The 16637-nt window shown below is 36.8% G+C and overlaps 1 protein-coding gene across 7 annotated transcripts in view; it reads left to right on the top strand.

The window, feature by feature from the left end:
* The window catches only part of RALGAPB (Ral GTPase activating protein non-catalytic subunit beta), an 80987-nt gene that overhangs the window by 21113 nt on the left and 43237 nt on the right, over window positions 1-16637 (top strand). For 4 of the 7 annotated variants that reach the window (XM_044263045.1, XM_044263044.1, XM_044263042.1 and 1 more), the window contains exons 4-12: window positions 1688-1851; window positions 3473-3659; window positions 6574-6705; window positions 7377-7555; window positions 9057-9205; window positions 9333-9549; window positions 11809-11844; window positions 13056-13257; window positions 16020-16187. In XM_044263045.1, the coding sequence (XP_044118980.1) occupies window positions 1688-1851; window positions 3473-3659; window positions 6574-6705; window positions 7377-7555; window positions 9057-9205; window positions 9333-9549; window positions 11809-11844; window positions 13056-13257; window positions 16020-16187 (1434 nt within the window). The remainder of the gene's footprint in view (window positions 1-1687; window positions 1852-3472; window positions 3660-6573; window positions 6706-7376; window positions 7556-9056; window positions 9206-9332; window positions 9550-11808; window positions 11845-13055; window positions 13258-16019; window positions 16188-16637) is intronic. The other 3 variants (XM_044263049.1, XM_044263048.1, XM_044263047.1) reach the window with 1 other exon arrangement.

Genomic DNA, 16637 nt, shown 5'->3' with positions numbered 1-16637 from the left:
GGGAGCCTGCTTCCTCCTCTCTCTCTGCCTTCCTCTCTGCCTACTCGTGATCTCTGTCTGTCAAGTAAATTAAAAAAAAAAAAAAAATTTTAAAAAAAAAAAAGAAGAAGAAGAAACTGTTGGGGGGGGGGAGGAAAATCTCTTGTGTTTAGGCCTATCTGCTTATTTTTAAGCAAAAATAATGTAAAATGAAGTAAATGAAGTAAAGATGATCTTGTTTCTCTTAGCTTTAGAAATTTGAACACTGCTCCTGAATTTAGGTCTTCTTTGTGAGGCTACAGTTACCTACAGAGCGGATGTTTCCTTTTGTACCAGTGGACAGGTACCTGGAAATAGTGGGTAGGCCTAGATTACTAGCTTGGAGTCTTATCACTAGCTTGGAAGAGTGTCAACCCCAGAGCTATTCTTATTTCTTATTCTGGACTTCTTGTATGACTAGATGAGATTTGGGGCTATTACACAGTTTTATATTGTTCTTCAAGTAGCCAGTGCCACAGGCACAAACTTGAGCCTCATGGCTTTGCATGTACTGGATTCACCTCTAGCTGAATGTGGGACATCTCCCTGCTCTTTGGAGATTTTGGTCTTTCCTAGGTGAGAGATAGGACTACTTTAGGAAAAACTTAGTGATGTCATTTGTAACTTTACGGTAAGTGTCTGGTTTTCTGGGCCATAGCCCAGAATCTGAGAATCTTCTATCCTCAGGTCGGGGCAGGAGTGGTAAGTCCACTCGTTTCATTTTCCGGATTTTTTGAGGAAGTTCTGTTTTATCAGCTCTGTGTGATATAAGTCATAATATAGAAACTTGTCAAGATTTATTTCAATACTTATAGTTACTAGGTTTCACACAGTTAGTCAGGAGGCCAACTCACCACTCATTTATGCATTGAATTTCCCACTATTCTTAAAATTCTCAGGTGGTCTGCTTTGCAAAGTAGGGATAAGGGGCTGGGGCTTGGATCTCTGTCTTCTACTCTAGCCCGAGTACTTTGATCTGTTTTATTCTTTTGAGGAAAAAAATGGTCCTATAGACCAAAGAGAGTTTTAAAACTTTTTTCTAGAGTATCTTGGGAACCATTGGAACCCCCATCTTAGGTTAAGGTGCCTTTTTTTTATTAGAACAGCAGTAACTGGGTGCTCACTTTTGAGGCAGTTGCCTCCAGACCTCTTCAGTTTCAGGGACCTGTGAGGATATTCCCTTGGGTCTGTAGGCTTTTCTCTAGCAGACATTAGCCTCAAAGGGACTGTGAACACCAAGAATTCACATTCTAAATTCTCGTGAATGTGTGTTTAAAAAAATTTTTTTAAAGACTACAAAGGGCATTGTGCTTCAGTGTGAGCAGCAGAAGGGGCTGTGGGTATTTACTCATTCAGGAGAAAATGGTGTGCCTGTTATGTTGTCAGGTACATTTTAAACTTAGAAAATCCAGAGGTGAAACTTACATTCTACTATTCCCCCCTGTCCGGGAGCTTTTCAAGCTCTCATAGGAATGGTGGGCTGAGATCCCAGAGAGCCAAACTCTGGTGGCAAAATAGCTTTGAATTGAAGAGGCTGCGCCTTGTCCTGCCTTCTGATGCTCTTAGGGAGTGTCATTGGACCATTGCTTCCTGTGTCCATAAGTCGCCTGTCCTCAAGCCTTTGCTTTCTCTCCTCAAGGCTTGTCAGTGATGTATCTGTCTTCTTCAGACAGGAACAGGGCTCCAGTCAGATCCGACTATGCTTACAGGTCCTGAGAGCCATTCAGAAACTGGCCCGTGAGTCATCCATCATGGCACGAGAAACGTGGGAAGTCTTACTGTTGTTTCTTCTGCAGATTAATGACATACTTCTAGCCCCGCCAACTGTTCAAGGTCTGTTTGTGTTTTTTCTAATTTATTTCCAAGCTCTGGATACAGTTCACTTTAAACTCACTGAGTAGTAGACTGTAGGGATTTACAATTTGGGATGACATTGGACAAACCAAGGTTAACAGGTCTTAGAATGGAAGCCCTCATAGGCACAACATAAAGTTATTTTACTTTCAGGGATGATTTTGCTAATGTAGGAGAGATTCGGTACATGAATGCATATTTGATAATGATGGGAAGTAGGTCGTTCAGTCTATTAGGATAGAGGCTATATAAGAAACAGCTAACTGAAGTAGAACCTGTAAATACAGTACCCGATTGCAAAGCAGTTATCAAAGTAGACATTAAAAACTTGACAGTGGCAGAAGATATTTTATTCAGTAAATGAATCCTGCAAAATCTTAATGGTTCTATTTGGAGGTATGACAATATGCCACTCATACCTTGTCATTAAGAAGCCTCCAGTTTTATGCCTTCAGGTTGTATTTTAGAGGCCCTACTGTGTATGTTACAGCATAGCATATACAAACTGTAAGTTGATACTCTAGTTCTAGGTTCCCTTGTTGCCCATTATCTGTGTAGTCTCTTACTAACAGACATGCAGTGTGCACTTGGGAACTCGCACAAATGCAGTGTCCAGGAAAGTATCTAAAAGAAACCACAGAATTCCACTGTTGAAAATGAGTCCATAGTAGGAATACCTTGTCTGTTATGATGATAGCTAGGCAGTCATTGATTCATTAGCTCTTTGGTACATAGTCTCCATGCCAGGAATCTCAGCAACTCAGCACAGGCAGTTTCTCCCCTTCTGGGGCTCATTATTGTTGAAACTTGATTTGTGCTCATTTGAAATATGCATCCTTATAACTTTTCCTACTACTCCCAAGTTTGCCTTGTGGAGCTATGCAGAGTATAGACCACTAATTTTCTCCCTAGTTCCAGGGCTCAGAGTGGAGGAACAGGTCTGTTTTCATGGTTGAGGCTCTGTCCTGCACAGCTCCGGTCCTTTTGCTCCCTTCTTTGTCTCCCTCTCCCCAAAGGGTAGCTTTCAAACACCTGAAAGTTTTACAACAAAGTTTGGGGATAGAAAGACCTGGGTATTTGCTCTGATTCCTTTACTTACTGACTGTGTAAACTTGGAGAGGTTACTTAAATTTTCTCGTTTAAGTTTTCTCTTCTTCAAAATGTGTTTAATTGATAATTTGTAAAAGATATGTCTCTGTCTTGCAGAATTAGTGTGCAAAATATATGAGGTCATGTGCATAGCCAGTCAGCACGGAAACTGACCCAGTAGTCACACATCATAGACATTTGTCCTTCCCCTTCTCCTCTGTGTCTGTCACAGTTGCTGGAAGATAAAGATCTTTGATAAGAACTGAGCAGGGCAACTTGAAAACTTTATAAATGATAATTGGTTGATGTCATCATGATTTTCTTCATAGGCCCTCCTAAGAATAGTTTCTCATTCTTACTTATTACGTGGCTATTTGAAAGTCAGAACTTCACATTGCAATTATTTTGATTTTTTGACCACTTACCCCAAATCAGTGAATTAAAGTTTGTTTGTTTGTTTGTTTGTTTGTTTTAATAAGTATGCCAAAGATGTTTTCTTTCTGTTGGTAAGGTGGCATTGCTGAGAATCTAGCAGAGAAGTTGATTGGTGTTCTCTTTGAGGTTTGGTTACTAGCTTGTACTCGGTGCTTTCCAACACCACCTTATTGGAAAACAGCCAAGGAGATGGTGGCGAATTGGAGGCACCACCCCGCAGTGGTGGAGCAGTGGAGCAAAGTCACCTGTGCACTCACTTCAAGGTAGGTTACCATCATTGACTTGCCTTCCTTCATCCACCTGGTCTAAGGCAGCTTTCTCCTAGTTCCATGTCTTCCTGGGATTCATGGAATATGTTCTGAAAAGTCCGTTTCCTGTGTCTGTTATTACTTGCATTTTAAGTACAGAATCAAGCCACTTTTTATTTCTTTTTTATTTTTAAGGCTTTTTATTTATTTGAGAGAGTGAGAGAAAGAGATCACAAGCAGTAGGGGAGGGTAGAGGGAGAAATAGACTCCTCACTGGGCAGAAAGCCTGATGTGGGACTCGATCCCAGTGGGATCATGACCTGAGCTGAAGGCAGATGCCTAACCGACTGAGCCACCCAGGCACTTTCAAGCCACTTTTTAAAAATGGATATACAATTTGGCTACTGCCTGGCAAATTTAAAACCTTTCAGATTAAGCAAATATGGAGAAGCAGATAAATTTTGTACCCTGCCTCCCTTGCCAAAATCCCATTCTTAATCTGTTTACTAAAATACCATGATTATTATTTTTTAAAAAACCATAGAAAGATATAAAAAAATTAAGTTCTTTAGAAATGCTATTATATATATTTATACATAATTTTACAGAAATGAGACCATACTATAATGTGCTCTATTATAACCAAAGTAGGTAGTTTGTTATATTAATTTTATCTTTTTTACCATTTATATGTAATGTGAGTAAACTTTAGGCTTTATTTTTTTTCGGACTTGTTTCTTCATTTCAGTTCTATGAATTTTTCCCTAAGGATTCTATTTATTTATTTATTTATTTATTTGAGCAAGAGTGAGAGAGCACAAGAGCAGGGTGGGGCAGCGGAGAAGCAGACAACCCGCTGAGCAGGGACTCGGGAATCAAGACCTGAGCTGAAGGCAGAGGCTTTAATCCACTGAGCCACCCAGGCGCCCCCACATACTGCATTTAATTGACATGTTTCTTAAGCCTTTCTTAAGCTATAGGTTCCTTCTCTCTCGTTTTTATTTCTTTGTGGTTTTTGTTGAAGAAACTGGGTTGTTTGTCTTAGAGTGTTTCCACATTCTGAATTTTTCTTATGATGTCCTAGTTGCATTAATATGATTCTCTCTCCTCAGTGTTTCCTGTCAACTGGCAATTAGATCTAGAGACTTGATCTGATTTAGATTCCATGTGGGGAGAGGCAGTGTGAAGGCAGGAACAAATAACTTATAGGTAGCATTATGTATCAGATGGTAGACTGGTCTTTTTCTGAGTTAGTGAAATGTTTATGTTTCTATTTTCATCATTATTTAAAGTAAGAAATGGAGGTTTTACAATGTTCTTTTGATTCTTTTATATCTTAGTGAATGTCAACATTATAAATCTAGTTTCAAATAACACTTAATTGAATTTAAATGGAAAAAGTAAATAAATGAGAAAACAAAAATTTTTAGAAAAAAAAGTCATCTAAATAGTACCTGTATCATGTTAAATAAATCAACTAATTTCTGCTCCAAAAAAACAAATACTTTTTATCTTGATTATAAAACCAATACATAATTTTTTAATTTTTAAAAAAGATTTTATTTATATATTTGACAGAGAGACACAGTACGAGCTAGAACGCAAACGGGATTGAGAGAGGGAGAAGTAGGCTTCCCGCCGAACTAGGAGCCCGATATGGGGCTCGATCCCAGGACCCTGGGATCATGACCTGAGCTGAAGGCAGAGGCTTTAACCCACTGAGCCACACAACTGCCCTCAGTGTTAACTTTTTTTTTTTTTTTTAGTGTTAACATTTTAATGTATTTTTTCCATTTCTCTTTATAAAAAAAAGTTTGAGATTGTTCTATGTAGTATTACTTGCTTTTTTAATTTGATTCTTATCCCATTAATTATTTGTACCTTTTCTATTATTAAATCTTGAGATACTTTGAATGCCTTTGTAGTTTTTTGTTATATAAATGAAGTTATAATTTATACAATAATTTCATTGTTCAGATGTTTATGTTCTTAAGAAATACTGTTTATATGAATACTTTCTATAAAGTTCGTATACTGGTTATTTCATTAAGATATAATTTCTAGACATAAGGTAATTGAGTCAAAGGGCTTTGAACAGTTTAAATACATTTAGAATAGGACTAGTAAATTAAGTAATTGAATTGTTGAATTACTTTTAAGTATTTAAGGTACACTATAAATTTAAGGTACACTATAAATTCTGAACTTCATGCAAGTTATATAGCAGTTATTATGGATAAATTACAGCCTGCTTGTGTTGAAGGAGTTTGTAGTGAGATGAATCTTTTTAAAAATGAAGTAACAATTTATTTATAATTACATAACTATAAACATCAGTTTCATCTATAATTTTACAATTTACTAATTTATTTTCTATTATTTATATTATAGTAATATAATATAATTAATATAATATAATATAATAAATATTTATAATATTTATTTATAAATAAAATGTAAAAACAATCCATAATTTTATAATTTGATATTTGTAATTTTATTTATTATGAAATTATATCATTCATATACGGTTTATATATTACATATTTATGTTAAAAAGCTATTACATTACTGTAAGATCATAATATATGTAATGTATATCATTATGTAGTTTTATAAATTATAGATACATTTATAATAAAATTATATAACCTAAAATATGAATAGGTATGTAACTAAACGACAGTTTTTAAAATAAATGCAGTATTCAAATGTTTAGACTTTTTTTTAATCTTACAAAACTGTATTTTCCTTTATAATTTGACTCTTATCAACGAGGGTCTTCATTGATCTTACTCACTTCTGTGAGGTGTAATACACATGTCATCTATTTTCTCTTATATTTCTCTTATCATATTTTAATACTTCAGTGTATTTTTCATACTGTAAAGAAATGAACTTGGTGGTATGCATTTTTTTTGTATTCCAGATTGCTACGCTTTACGTATGGTCCTTCATTTCCTCCATTTAAAGTTCCTGATGAAGATGCCAGTCTGATCCCTCCTGAAATGGATAACGAGTGTGTAGCACAGACCTGGTTTCGCTTCTTACATATGTTAAGGTACTGTTATTTAGTATTGTGTGTTCTCTCTCCCTGGTCTCTTAGAGCAGGAACCATGCTGTAACTTCTGTGTTGGTGCTCAGTGTATGATGGCTAAATACAGCCCTCAGATGGAGCCACATTAGACAATAGGCACATCTACATCATGTGCCTCCTGTGCTCCCTGTCCCAGCAGAGTCAGGCTACCCTCAGCTGTGCTTGGTCTGTACTCTTGAAGCTTGTCCCTATGGTACATGTAACATTTGTTTTCATGCCTACTGCTGCAGCCTGGATATTATCTCACCCAGGACTTGCTCTCTTTTTATAGTAATTCTGTTCAATTCAGTATTATTGCTTCTTACTTTTCTCTCTACTAGCTACATCCTTATGTCCTATGGAACTTTTTTTCTGTTGCATGCTGCCCTAATTCTTAAATCATTTCCTCTCCATATCCTCTCATTCTAGTTTGACTGGCCTCATTTTTCTGTTTTGTGTATTAGTGATTCTAAATTACCCTTTTTATAAATTAGTGTGTTAACCATTCTCTATCTTTCTTCTCGTTTGTAGTTCATGTTTTTCATCTTTCAGTGATTTCAGCTTTTTAAAAATGTCTTTTTCTATGATCATTTTCTGTTTCCTTTAAAATTAGAAAGACTTCCTGTGTAATTAATTCTTTTTCTCTTTTTTGGTAGTAATCCCGTGGATTTGAGTAACCCGGCCATTATAAGCTCTACTCCCAAATTTCAGGAACAGTTCTTAAATGTTAGTGGAATGCCACAAGAATTGAATCAGTATCCCTGCCTTAAACATCTGCCTCAAATATTTTTTCGTGCCATGCGTGGAATCAGCTGTCTGGTGGATGCATTCTTAGGTGAATTTTGTGTATGTTGCTAAATGTTTGGAGACCTACATGTAGATAAGTCTAGAGTATAGATTTAAAAACTATTATGGAAAGCCCAAAGAAAAAGATGGAACAGATTTGATTACATAGGACAAAAGTAGGAAAAAATTATTTGCAACAAATGTAATAGCTGGAAAGCTTTCGTTGTCTTTATATAAATCAAAGTATGCTAAGAAAAAGAATAAGACTTGGTAGATAAATGGACAAAGGATATGAATAAATGATTTGCGAAAGGAAAAGTTTATTCTCAAGAAAATACAGATTAAAATACATTAGGGGGTACCTGGGTGGCTCAGTGGGTTAAGCCTCTGCCTTCAGCTCAGGTCATGATCCCAGGGTTCTGGGATTGAGCCCCGCATCGGGCTCTCTGCTCCGCGGGGAGCCTGCTTCCCTTTCTCTCTCTCTGCCTACCTGTGATCTCTCTCTGTCAAATAAATAAAGAAAATCTTTAAAAAATAAAATAAAATACATTAGGTATCATTCTTATGTGCGTCACTGGGAAGCAGATTACACCTTTTGTGAATCATTATTTTAAACATTTTGGGGTGATTGAATGGCTCAGTTGGGTAAACGTCTGCCTTCGGCTCAGGTCATGATCCTGGCGTCCTGGGATCGAGTCCTGCAATGGACCTGTTGCTCCCCCTGCTTGTGAGTGCTAGCTCACGGGCGCTCTCTCTGTTAAATAAATAAGTAAAATCTTTTTTTTAAAAAAGCCCCATTTTTCACATTTTAGGAATATGAAAAGTCAGTATTTTTAACCTATTGAAAGGTAATGATATTTAGTATCTATTTTTTTCTAAAACATTTATTATGTACACTTGTTAATATATTACATAGGTAATATATTAGTTTAAATTAAGTTTGGCTGCCACATAACAACCGAAAATATCAGTGGTTTAAAAAAGATAGTTTATTTTCACATATGGTAAGGCCAGGGCTAGCTAGTATAGGGCTGCTATAGCTGTTCCATCATTGTAAGGGACCCAAGGCCCTTCTATCTTGTGGCTTTTTGTGTACTCTCTCAGGACCTGCTCTCTCTTTATAGTAATTCTGTTCAATTCAGTATTATTGCTTCTTACTTTTCTCTCTACTAGCTACATCTCAGGGACCATGATGGTTAAATGAGTTCCAGCCATCCTGTTCAGCAGTTAGGAAGGGAGGAGAGTCTGTACTTGATTGGTCTTTTTAAGGAGATTCTTGGAAGACCCAGCCAGCAATCACCCACTTCTCTATGGTCAGAACATAGCCACATGTAGCTGTAAGGGAGGCTAGAAAATGTAGTTGTGTGTTTCGGGTAGCCGTGTCCAGCTAAAATTTGTGTTTTGTAACTCAGGAAGAAAGAGTGAATGGATATTGGGAGGCAGCTAGCCATGTCTGCTCTAGTCTGCCTTCATTGGTATTATTTGAGGAAGATTTTTTGACCACGTGTTTGAAACTATGAAGAATAACTCCATTTGTCTTTTTCTTAAAGGCATTTCTAGACCCCGATCAGACAGTGCTCCTCCAACACCCGTGAATAGATTAAGTATGCCTCAAAGTACTGCTGTGAGTACCACCCCACCACATAACCGGAGGCACCGGGCTGTTACTGTGAATAAGGCCACCATGAAGACAAGCACAGTGAGTTTTCATCGCCATTATTACGCTGTATAGAGTTGACTTTCTAATCTGCCAACCTTTTAAAAAAGTCCTGCTGTTTTCTCAAACTTTTCTTGAGTGTGGATATATTCTTGTACTCCTCTAACAGGTTAGTACTGCTCATGCCTCGAAAGTTCAGCACCAGACATCATCCACCTCTCCTCTCTCAAGTCCCAATCAGACTAGTTCTGAACCCCGGCCACTGCCTGCCCCTCGGAGACCAAAGGTTAACAGCATCTTGAATCTCTTTGGATCATGGTTATTTGATGCAGCATTTGTTCACTGTAAACTTCATAATGGGATAAACAGAGACAGCAGCATGACTGGTAAATATTGCTCAAGAAATATGTTATCACTTTTTTCTTTTCTTTTTTTTCTTTTTAATCTTTCCTACCTGCAAGATTAATATGTATCTTAAAAAGCTTTCTGTCTCTGACCAAGCAGTGTCTTGTGTTTAACCCCTTCCAGCTGCAGTAACAGAATTTTGGGAGTTTTCCTACCTGTCCTTTTTATGTCTGTTCTGTGAGGTTTGGCTTTGTCTGGTTTTATTAGACATACTTCAGGTTAGCCACTTTTTGTTGAATCAAATTCCTTTCAGTAGGTGGCCGGAAGTTCCCTTCATGTCAGCCAGGATAATAATATTAATAGAAAGAACTAAAGATTTTGATCAGAAATTTATTCACAAGAAGTGTTTTTCTTGGATCCTGGCAGCCATGCACTTATTAGTACATATAAATATTAGAAAATTTCTGCTTCATGAAAAACTCTTCTCAGGTTTTAGTCTAGAGAACTTTATTTCAGAGCACACTTAAAAAAATACCATTGCTCTGGAACTAAATAAGACTGGTGGCAATGATAACTCAACCCTGATGTCTTCATTTAGATTTTATTACAGAAATGACACTGTCTAAATGAAATCTGATTTATTTTTGTCATCTTACCACTGTACTTGGGAATGGTGGCATAGTGTGCAGGATGGGAGCGTGGGGTAGTCCAGAACGTACTAGATATTTATGACACATCTTCTGGAGAACAGTAATCATGGCTTGCATTTACTGAGCAGCAATGACTATGTGCCCAGGCACATTGTTATATGCACTAATGCGTGTATTGGTTGTTTGGTAAGAAAGCACTTTTCCAACTGGGGTTGGGTATAGATTGAGAGAAAAGGTTGCCTAATTGCATTAGTTTATGCATCTCTAGGGAGAATATTAGTTCCAAGGATTAAAACTAATGTGATGACCATAAAGGTCTCTGCTTTCTCTCAGAAATGCATTCTTAGCTATTATGAATCATCTCAGAACTAAGGTCTGTGTGGGTATTATACATGTATAATCATTTTAGATGTTTTTAAAAATCTTTTAAATAATTTAAAAAGGTGTGAATATAAAGATGGTTTTGGGTATATAATTTGAGATTGCATGTTTGAGTTTACGGATTCCTTTGTTTATTTTCTTCAATTTCAGATACTTTATATTCTACCATTTCCATATTATATTTTATTTACAAGTTTGACTGTAGTGCTTATGTATGGATAAGTAAATGTACTCACTTATGACTAAATGAAAACTTTTTAGAAAACCATTTTTGGCTTCTATTTTCTTATGTTCATGTGGCTTATATTTTGAGTTTTCTGAACCATGTTTATATTTATTAATTTGTATTGGTATTGTATTTTCTATGATGAATCAGTCATATTTTTATTTTTATTTTTATTAAGGTACAATTCTTATAATTGTAACTTTTGGGTATCAAACTATTAACATTTACTACAATCCCTGAATCCAGAATGGCTCTATCTCCTGCCTTCTTAGTGGGCTTGCTTAAGAGAATATACAGATCTTCTCACTCTCTAGGGAGTTTGTAACAGCTTTGCTCACCCTCTTGTGCCAAAAGATGGATAATTCAGATAATATGTGGGCCACCAGTTCTTACTTTTAACTCTTAACATTTTCCTTGGTATGGAAAAGATAGAAGCTCTTCTTTCTCCTATTGTGTTTGGAGATGAGAAAGGCTGTTACATTACCCGGGAGATAGGAAGTGTCCTGGTATTTCACTGGGTTTGAGTGCTCCTGGGCACTGCTCTTGAACTTGTGGGGTTGGGAGAGGAGGGGTGGGATGGAAGGTTTGGAAATACTAACATTGCTAGTGTGTTTTCTAAGTACTGGCTGCCATCAAGGAATTCTGCCATGCAGTTCACCTCTAACTTAAAATGTTTGCTTCTATGAACTGGTTAGCTGTAGACTGATGTGACATTACACTGTAGTTTGTAAAAGTAACATTGAGCTGGGAAGGGTTAATGAACTAAAATTTTAATGCACGTTATCGGCAGTTCAAAACCTCAATTCTCTGTAGTTGTGTAATTTTCTTCGTTCATTGTTTTGCATGATACAAAAATCATAATTTTGGATCTGAATGCACAATTTCCTGTTTTTGAATTAGCTTGTGGTATCATAAAGCTTTTAATCTAACTTTTAAAAAGCTAAAAAGCTTCTTAACTTATTGTAAAATTTCACCATCTTTAAAGTATTTTATAATTACTGCTGTCCTTTGATTTGTTTCCATTTATTTCTATTATCTTGCAGCATCTTTTATCCAAATTCTTCTTTCTTATAAATCTTGTAAGTAGGAATCAGAAGCTTCTCCTTAATTGCAGTCATGTTTTTATTTTTTTCATAATTCCATTAAAAATTTTGATTGTCATTGTCTCTTGTAGTTTTTGCACTTGGGAAGAAAAATACTTTTCTGTGTTTTGAATGGGGAAGATTGTTGGCAAAAGCAAATTAATCTGCCTGAATCAGTCCCATTATTTCTGTACACTAGTCTGGTCATGTCATGAATTCCAGGACTTTGCACTAACTGTGTTTTGGCTTTTCTTTTTTTTTTTTTTTAAAGCTTTAAGCTTATTTTTATACAGATTTAGTGTTTGATTTGTATGCATTCTGCATGTAGTGTTTTTCAAATGTATTATTGCTGGATAGCTTATTCAGGACTAAAAATGGCTCATGGGAAGTTGCATAAAGATTTATGCTTGACTCTGCATTCTATTAAAACTATTAAAAATAATTTAAACATTTCATGTAGAGTGATAAAAGATTTCAGAGTGATTTTCAATACACTGTGAAATCTTTTGTTAAAAATAAAAGCAACTTTCAAAGGGCTTCTGTTTCAGTGACAACGAATGACCATGATAATCTTTCTTACCAATCCAATTTTCTGATTTATCAACCTCAAGTTAGCTGCTGTCTGTGGTTGTTAAAATTCATTCTCATTTTGCTTGGTTGGGCGATTCTTTGGTGTGTGTTTTGGAGTTGGGTGGGTGGTGGGAATGCTCTCTCTTCCTCCTTACCCATTTCTCATCCTTACTTTGCCCTCTCCCTAAAGTATACAAACTGGCATGGGCTTGCCCATTCGATTATGATGTCTGTCTGGGGTAATGTGTAAATTGCAGTAGCTATTTTTCTTAATGTTTAAGCATCATTCTGCAGGGGGAGGAAAAAGAATAAATAAGAGAAAAGCCAAATTCTTTTATTATATATCTGTATTCACATACAGATATATACACATGTACTCTGCTGATCAAAAATTCAGTTGAAGAATGCTTCTAGTAGAATCTATTAAGCTGATAATACCACTGTAAATTGTTACCATTTTCAAAGAAGATTTCAGAGAGCCCCTTCTGAAAAAAATTAAGACGTAGTTGCCAAACAAAAGCATTATTGAATTCTATTTAACAATTTAATGACACCAACACTTGATCTTTGTGTCCAGGGTCCCATGAGCCTATTTGCATATTGACAAATATAATAAAATGCTCCTTTTCTCTCCTCAGCCATTACAACACAAGCTAGCATGGAGTTTCGACGGAAAGGGTCACAAATGTCCACAGACACCATGGTTTCCAATCCTATGTTTGATGCAAGTGAATTTCCTGATAACTATGAAGCAGGAAGAGCTGAGGCTTGTGGGACACTGTGTAGGATTTTTTGTAGCAAGAAGACTGGAGAAGAGATTCTACCAGCTTATTTATCCAGGTCTTAGAATTTTTTTGTTTATTTTTCCATTTATATAGTTTTGATAGTGAAACTCTATTATAGCATGGCTTGGTAGGCTGAAGTGATAAGTAAATTTTGGTCTGAAATACTTTCAAATGTCTGTAAGTAATTGGAATTTGGGCTTGAAATTCTTGCATTTTACCTGTCTCATCAAATTTGGCAAAGATCCTTAAGATGCTTTTTATTTTAAAAGTATTATTTATTTAGTCATATATGACTTTTCTTAATGATGGAGAGATTTGGAAGGATCACATTAATTAAATAGATTTTTAGCAGAATATTAGGCACTACAGATGATCCAGAAATGTTAGCTGTAAATCCGGCCTCTGAGGAGCTTATTTTCTCAAGTGAGCAAAGGCATGTACATAAGTAATAATGATCCATTAGTAATAGGAAGTTGGTAGGAGAAAGGCAGAGGTCAAGTGCTGTGGGCCTTCAGAAGAAGCAGCAGTACACACTTAACCCCAGGGGTTCAGGAAAGAGTTACAGAGAATGGGGTGATTTTGCTGGACTGAAGAAGGATAGGTAGCATTTAGCATACATTAGCAGGTTGGGTATGGTCCTCTTACCCAAATGGGTGACTTCACCTATCTTGGTAAATGGCTTTGCTTTGCCAGCCAATTCAGTTGCTCAGGCCAGAAACTAGGAGTCATTTTAGACTCTTCTCCCTCTTCATCTTTAGATGGTAAACCATCTCCTGCCTTTCTGTTACTTAACCCGCTTTCTAATCTCCACTCTGTCCTCACCGTGACACTTTAGATCTTGTCACTTTTTTCCAAAATTAACTTGTAGTGGCCTCCTATTTCTCTTGACTCTGTTTTGAGTTCCTGAGCTGATCATTCACATAGCTGCTAAAGTGATCAACAAGACCATTCAGGTGTCTATACCTGTTGGGTTCTCAGGAATGATGATTAAACTGAATTAGAGGGGACCAAGTGCAGAATTCTGTAGGCCTGAAACAAACTGTTACATCCAGGCAGCTAATCAGGGATATCTTAATGGGTTCTTGGCTTTAAGTAATAGGAAACCCCTTAGTGTGATTTAAGCAAAATGGTAATAAGTTATGAGAAACTGCTCTTTAATACATTTTAAGGTCAGGACTTGCAGCAGGGCCTCACAAAGGGCAGGGATCAGAAACTAAGAAAGTGTTCAAGGAACAAAACAATTTTCTTCCTTTCTGTTTCTCTGTCTTCATGGTCTCCTAGAACTGCTTCATTCTTCTCTGCAGATTTTTTTCTTATATTCAGTAGGCTTCTGAGTTCCCAAATTCCATGGCTTTGGTCTAGATGACCAATTTCAGATACCTGGGAAGGAGGATCTGATTAATCAGGTGTCTTCCTCTGCTGTAGTCAACTACAACTATGTGGGTGGGTCACATGGATGGCTGGAGCTCATCCCTTGTGAAGAGGGCATAGTCTCAGAAGGGAGACTGTGGGTTGGGGAGATACCCTGAAGTGTAAATAGCAATAAGGGAAAAGGCTGTGACCATGAGCTTTCTGTCTGGCCCCTAAGACCAACCAAAAGAGCAGATTTGCTACAGGGCAAGTGATGAACCTAGTTATGAAACTGTTAAGTTTGAGATGCCTATAAAATATTAGTCAACAAATATTTATCAAGTTCCTACTATGTGCCAGACACTGTGCATAGGAAGTGCTAGAGTAATTAGTACAAATTATCAGTAATCAATAATTAGACATGACCTGCTTTCAAGTATCCAACACACTTCTGGTTAACAGGTCTGGAGCTCACTTGAGAGGCATAGACTAGAGACTGATTCGATTATATTCAGGAGCTTAAAACCAGGTTAGTGCGAGAAAGAGCCTAGAGTGCAGCTCGACAGCCTGTTGGATACCAGTATAGGAGGCAGGCGGAGTAAGAGTGTCTATTACAGAAAACAGCTACAGAGGTCACAGAAGGAAAAGAAGAGAAGCGAGTAAAGGGTTGAATGCTTTAAAAAAGGCAGAGTAAGTTAAGACTTAGACATGTCTTCTGGATTTAGCAATTGAGAGGCTGTTGGTTATTTGCTGACATGGTTTCAACTGAATTCTAGGAGTAGAAGCTAGATTGCAATGTTTTGAGTAGTGACCAGGAGGTGAGGAAGTTGTTTCCAAGAGGTTTGTGGAGAAAAATGCCTCACAGTAGTAGAAGAATTGACCAATACAGTTGCTCTTGAATGATGGAAGATCAAACAGGTAGTTGATTGGGTGTTAGGAGAAGAAGCTAAGGAGGTGGGCTCAGGTGTATTCCTGAAAGGAGCCTTACTCAGACTTACCTCCATGTCATGGTAAATGCAGATTTCTTTCTTTCATTGTCCCCCCAGAAATGATGGGGACGGGGAAAAGACAACACACACCTTTTTTTTCTTTTTTCCTTCAGGAATTAGGAAATACTGCAAAATTTTACTGGCATGGAATTCAGTTCACTAATTCCTCTAGTTTAGTGATAATTACTGCAGTCATTTGTTTTGGTGACTTCATATGCAGGCAGCTATAACTGAGTTGCAAGGCTTAACATTTCACAAAGGTGTAATAGACATGAATCTTTTTTCTCTTTTCATTAGGAAAGATAATTTGGTTCTTAGTATATTTGCTTTTGAATTGTTCTAACTCTAGTAATACCTTTTAAAGGATAGAAATAGTGAAGAGTGGAAATAGACTTTCAGATGACTATGTAGAAAATATTAATAATTATGAAAACAGTTGACCAGCAGTTTATTTAAAATTTTTTTCTTGCTTTCCTAGATTTTACATGCTTTTAATTCAAGGTTTGCAGATAAATGATTATGTGTGCCATCCTGTCTTGGCCAGCGTTATTCTAAACTCCCCTCCTTTGTTCTGCTGTGACTTGAAAGGGATTGATGTTGTGGTTCCTTACTTTATTTCAGCTCTTGAAACCATTTTGCCTGACAGGTAAGCTCTCACTCTGTACTAGCATATCACTTATGGGTTTGACTTGGTCTGTTTTTATGCTTCCTCCCCAGTTTCCTAATTTATCCTATGCAGTTGTCTTCATAACTCAAGGGACTCAGGTCACATTACGTGAGCATAGAACATCCAGACACACCTCATCCCTGAATTCATTTAGTTCTAATTTGTCTTGGGCATGTTGAATCCTTTTTGGCCTGGTCTAGAGAGCTAAGAACAAACCAGCCTGGAGGTCCTATTTGTATAGAGTAGATGGAACGTTTGAAATCAGTAAGTCAGGTTTTAGTTTTCTGTAACAGTTTAACATAGAAGTTCACACACACACAGGCAGAATATAAACACAGTGGAAAGTAGTTACTTCACTCTTTATGAAACCAAACCCAGTGCTTATATTGTGAAAAACTGACATAATGTATATTTGGCAATAGCTAAAAA

This window comes from Neovison vison, chromosome 8 (genome assembly GCF_020171115.1).
Source record: "Neovison vison isolate M4711 chromosome 8, ASM_NN_V1, whole genome shotgun sequence".
In the NCBI taxonomy this organism is placed as follows: domain Eukaryota; kingdom Metazoa; phylum Chordata; class Mammalia; order Carnivora; family Mustelidae; genus Neogale; species Neogale vison.
Note: the sequence above shows the minus strand (reverse complement) of the source record. Positions and strands in the feature narration are given on the sequence as shown.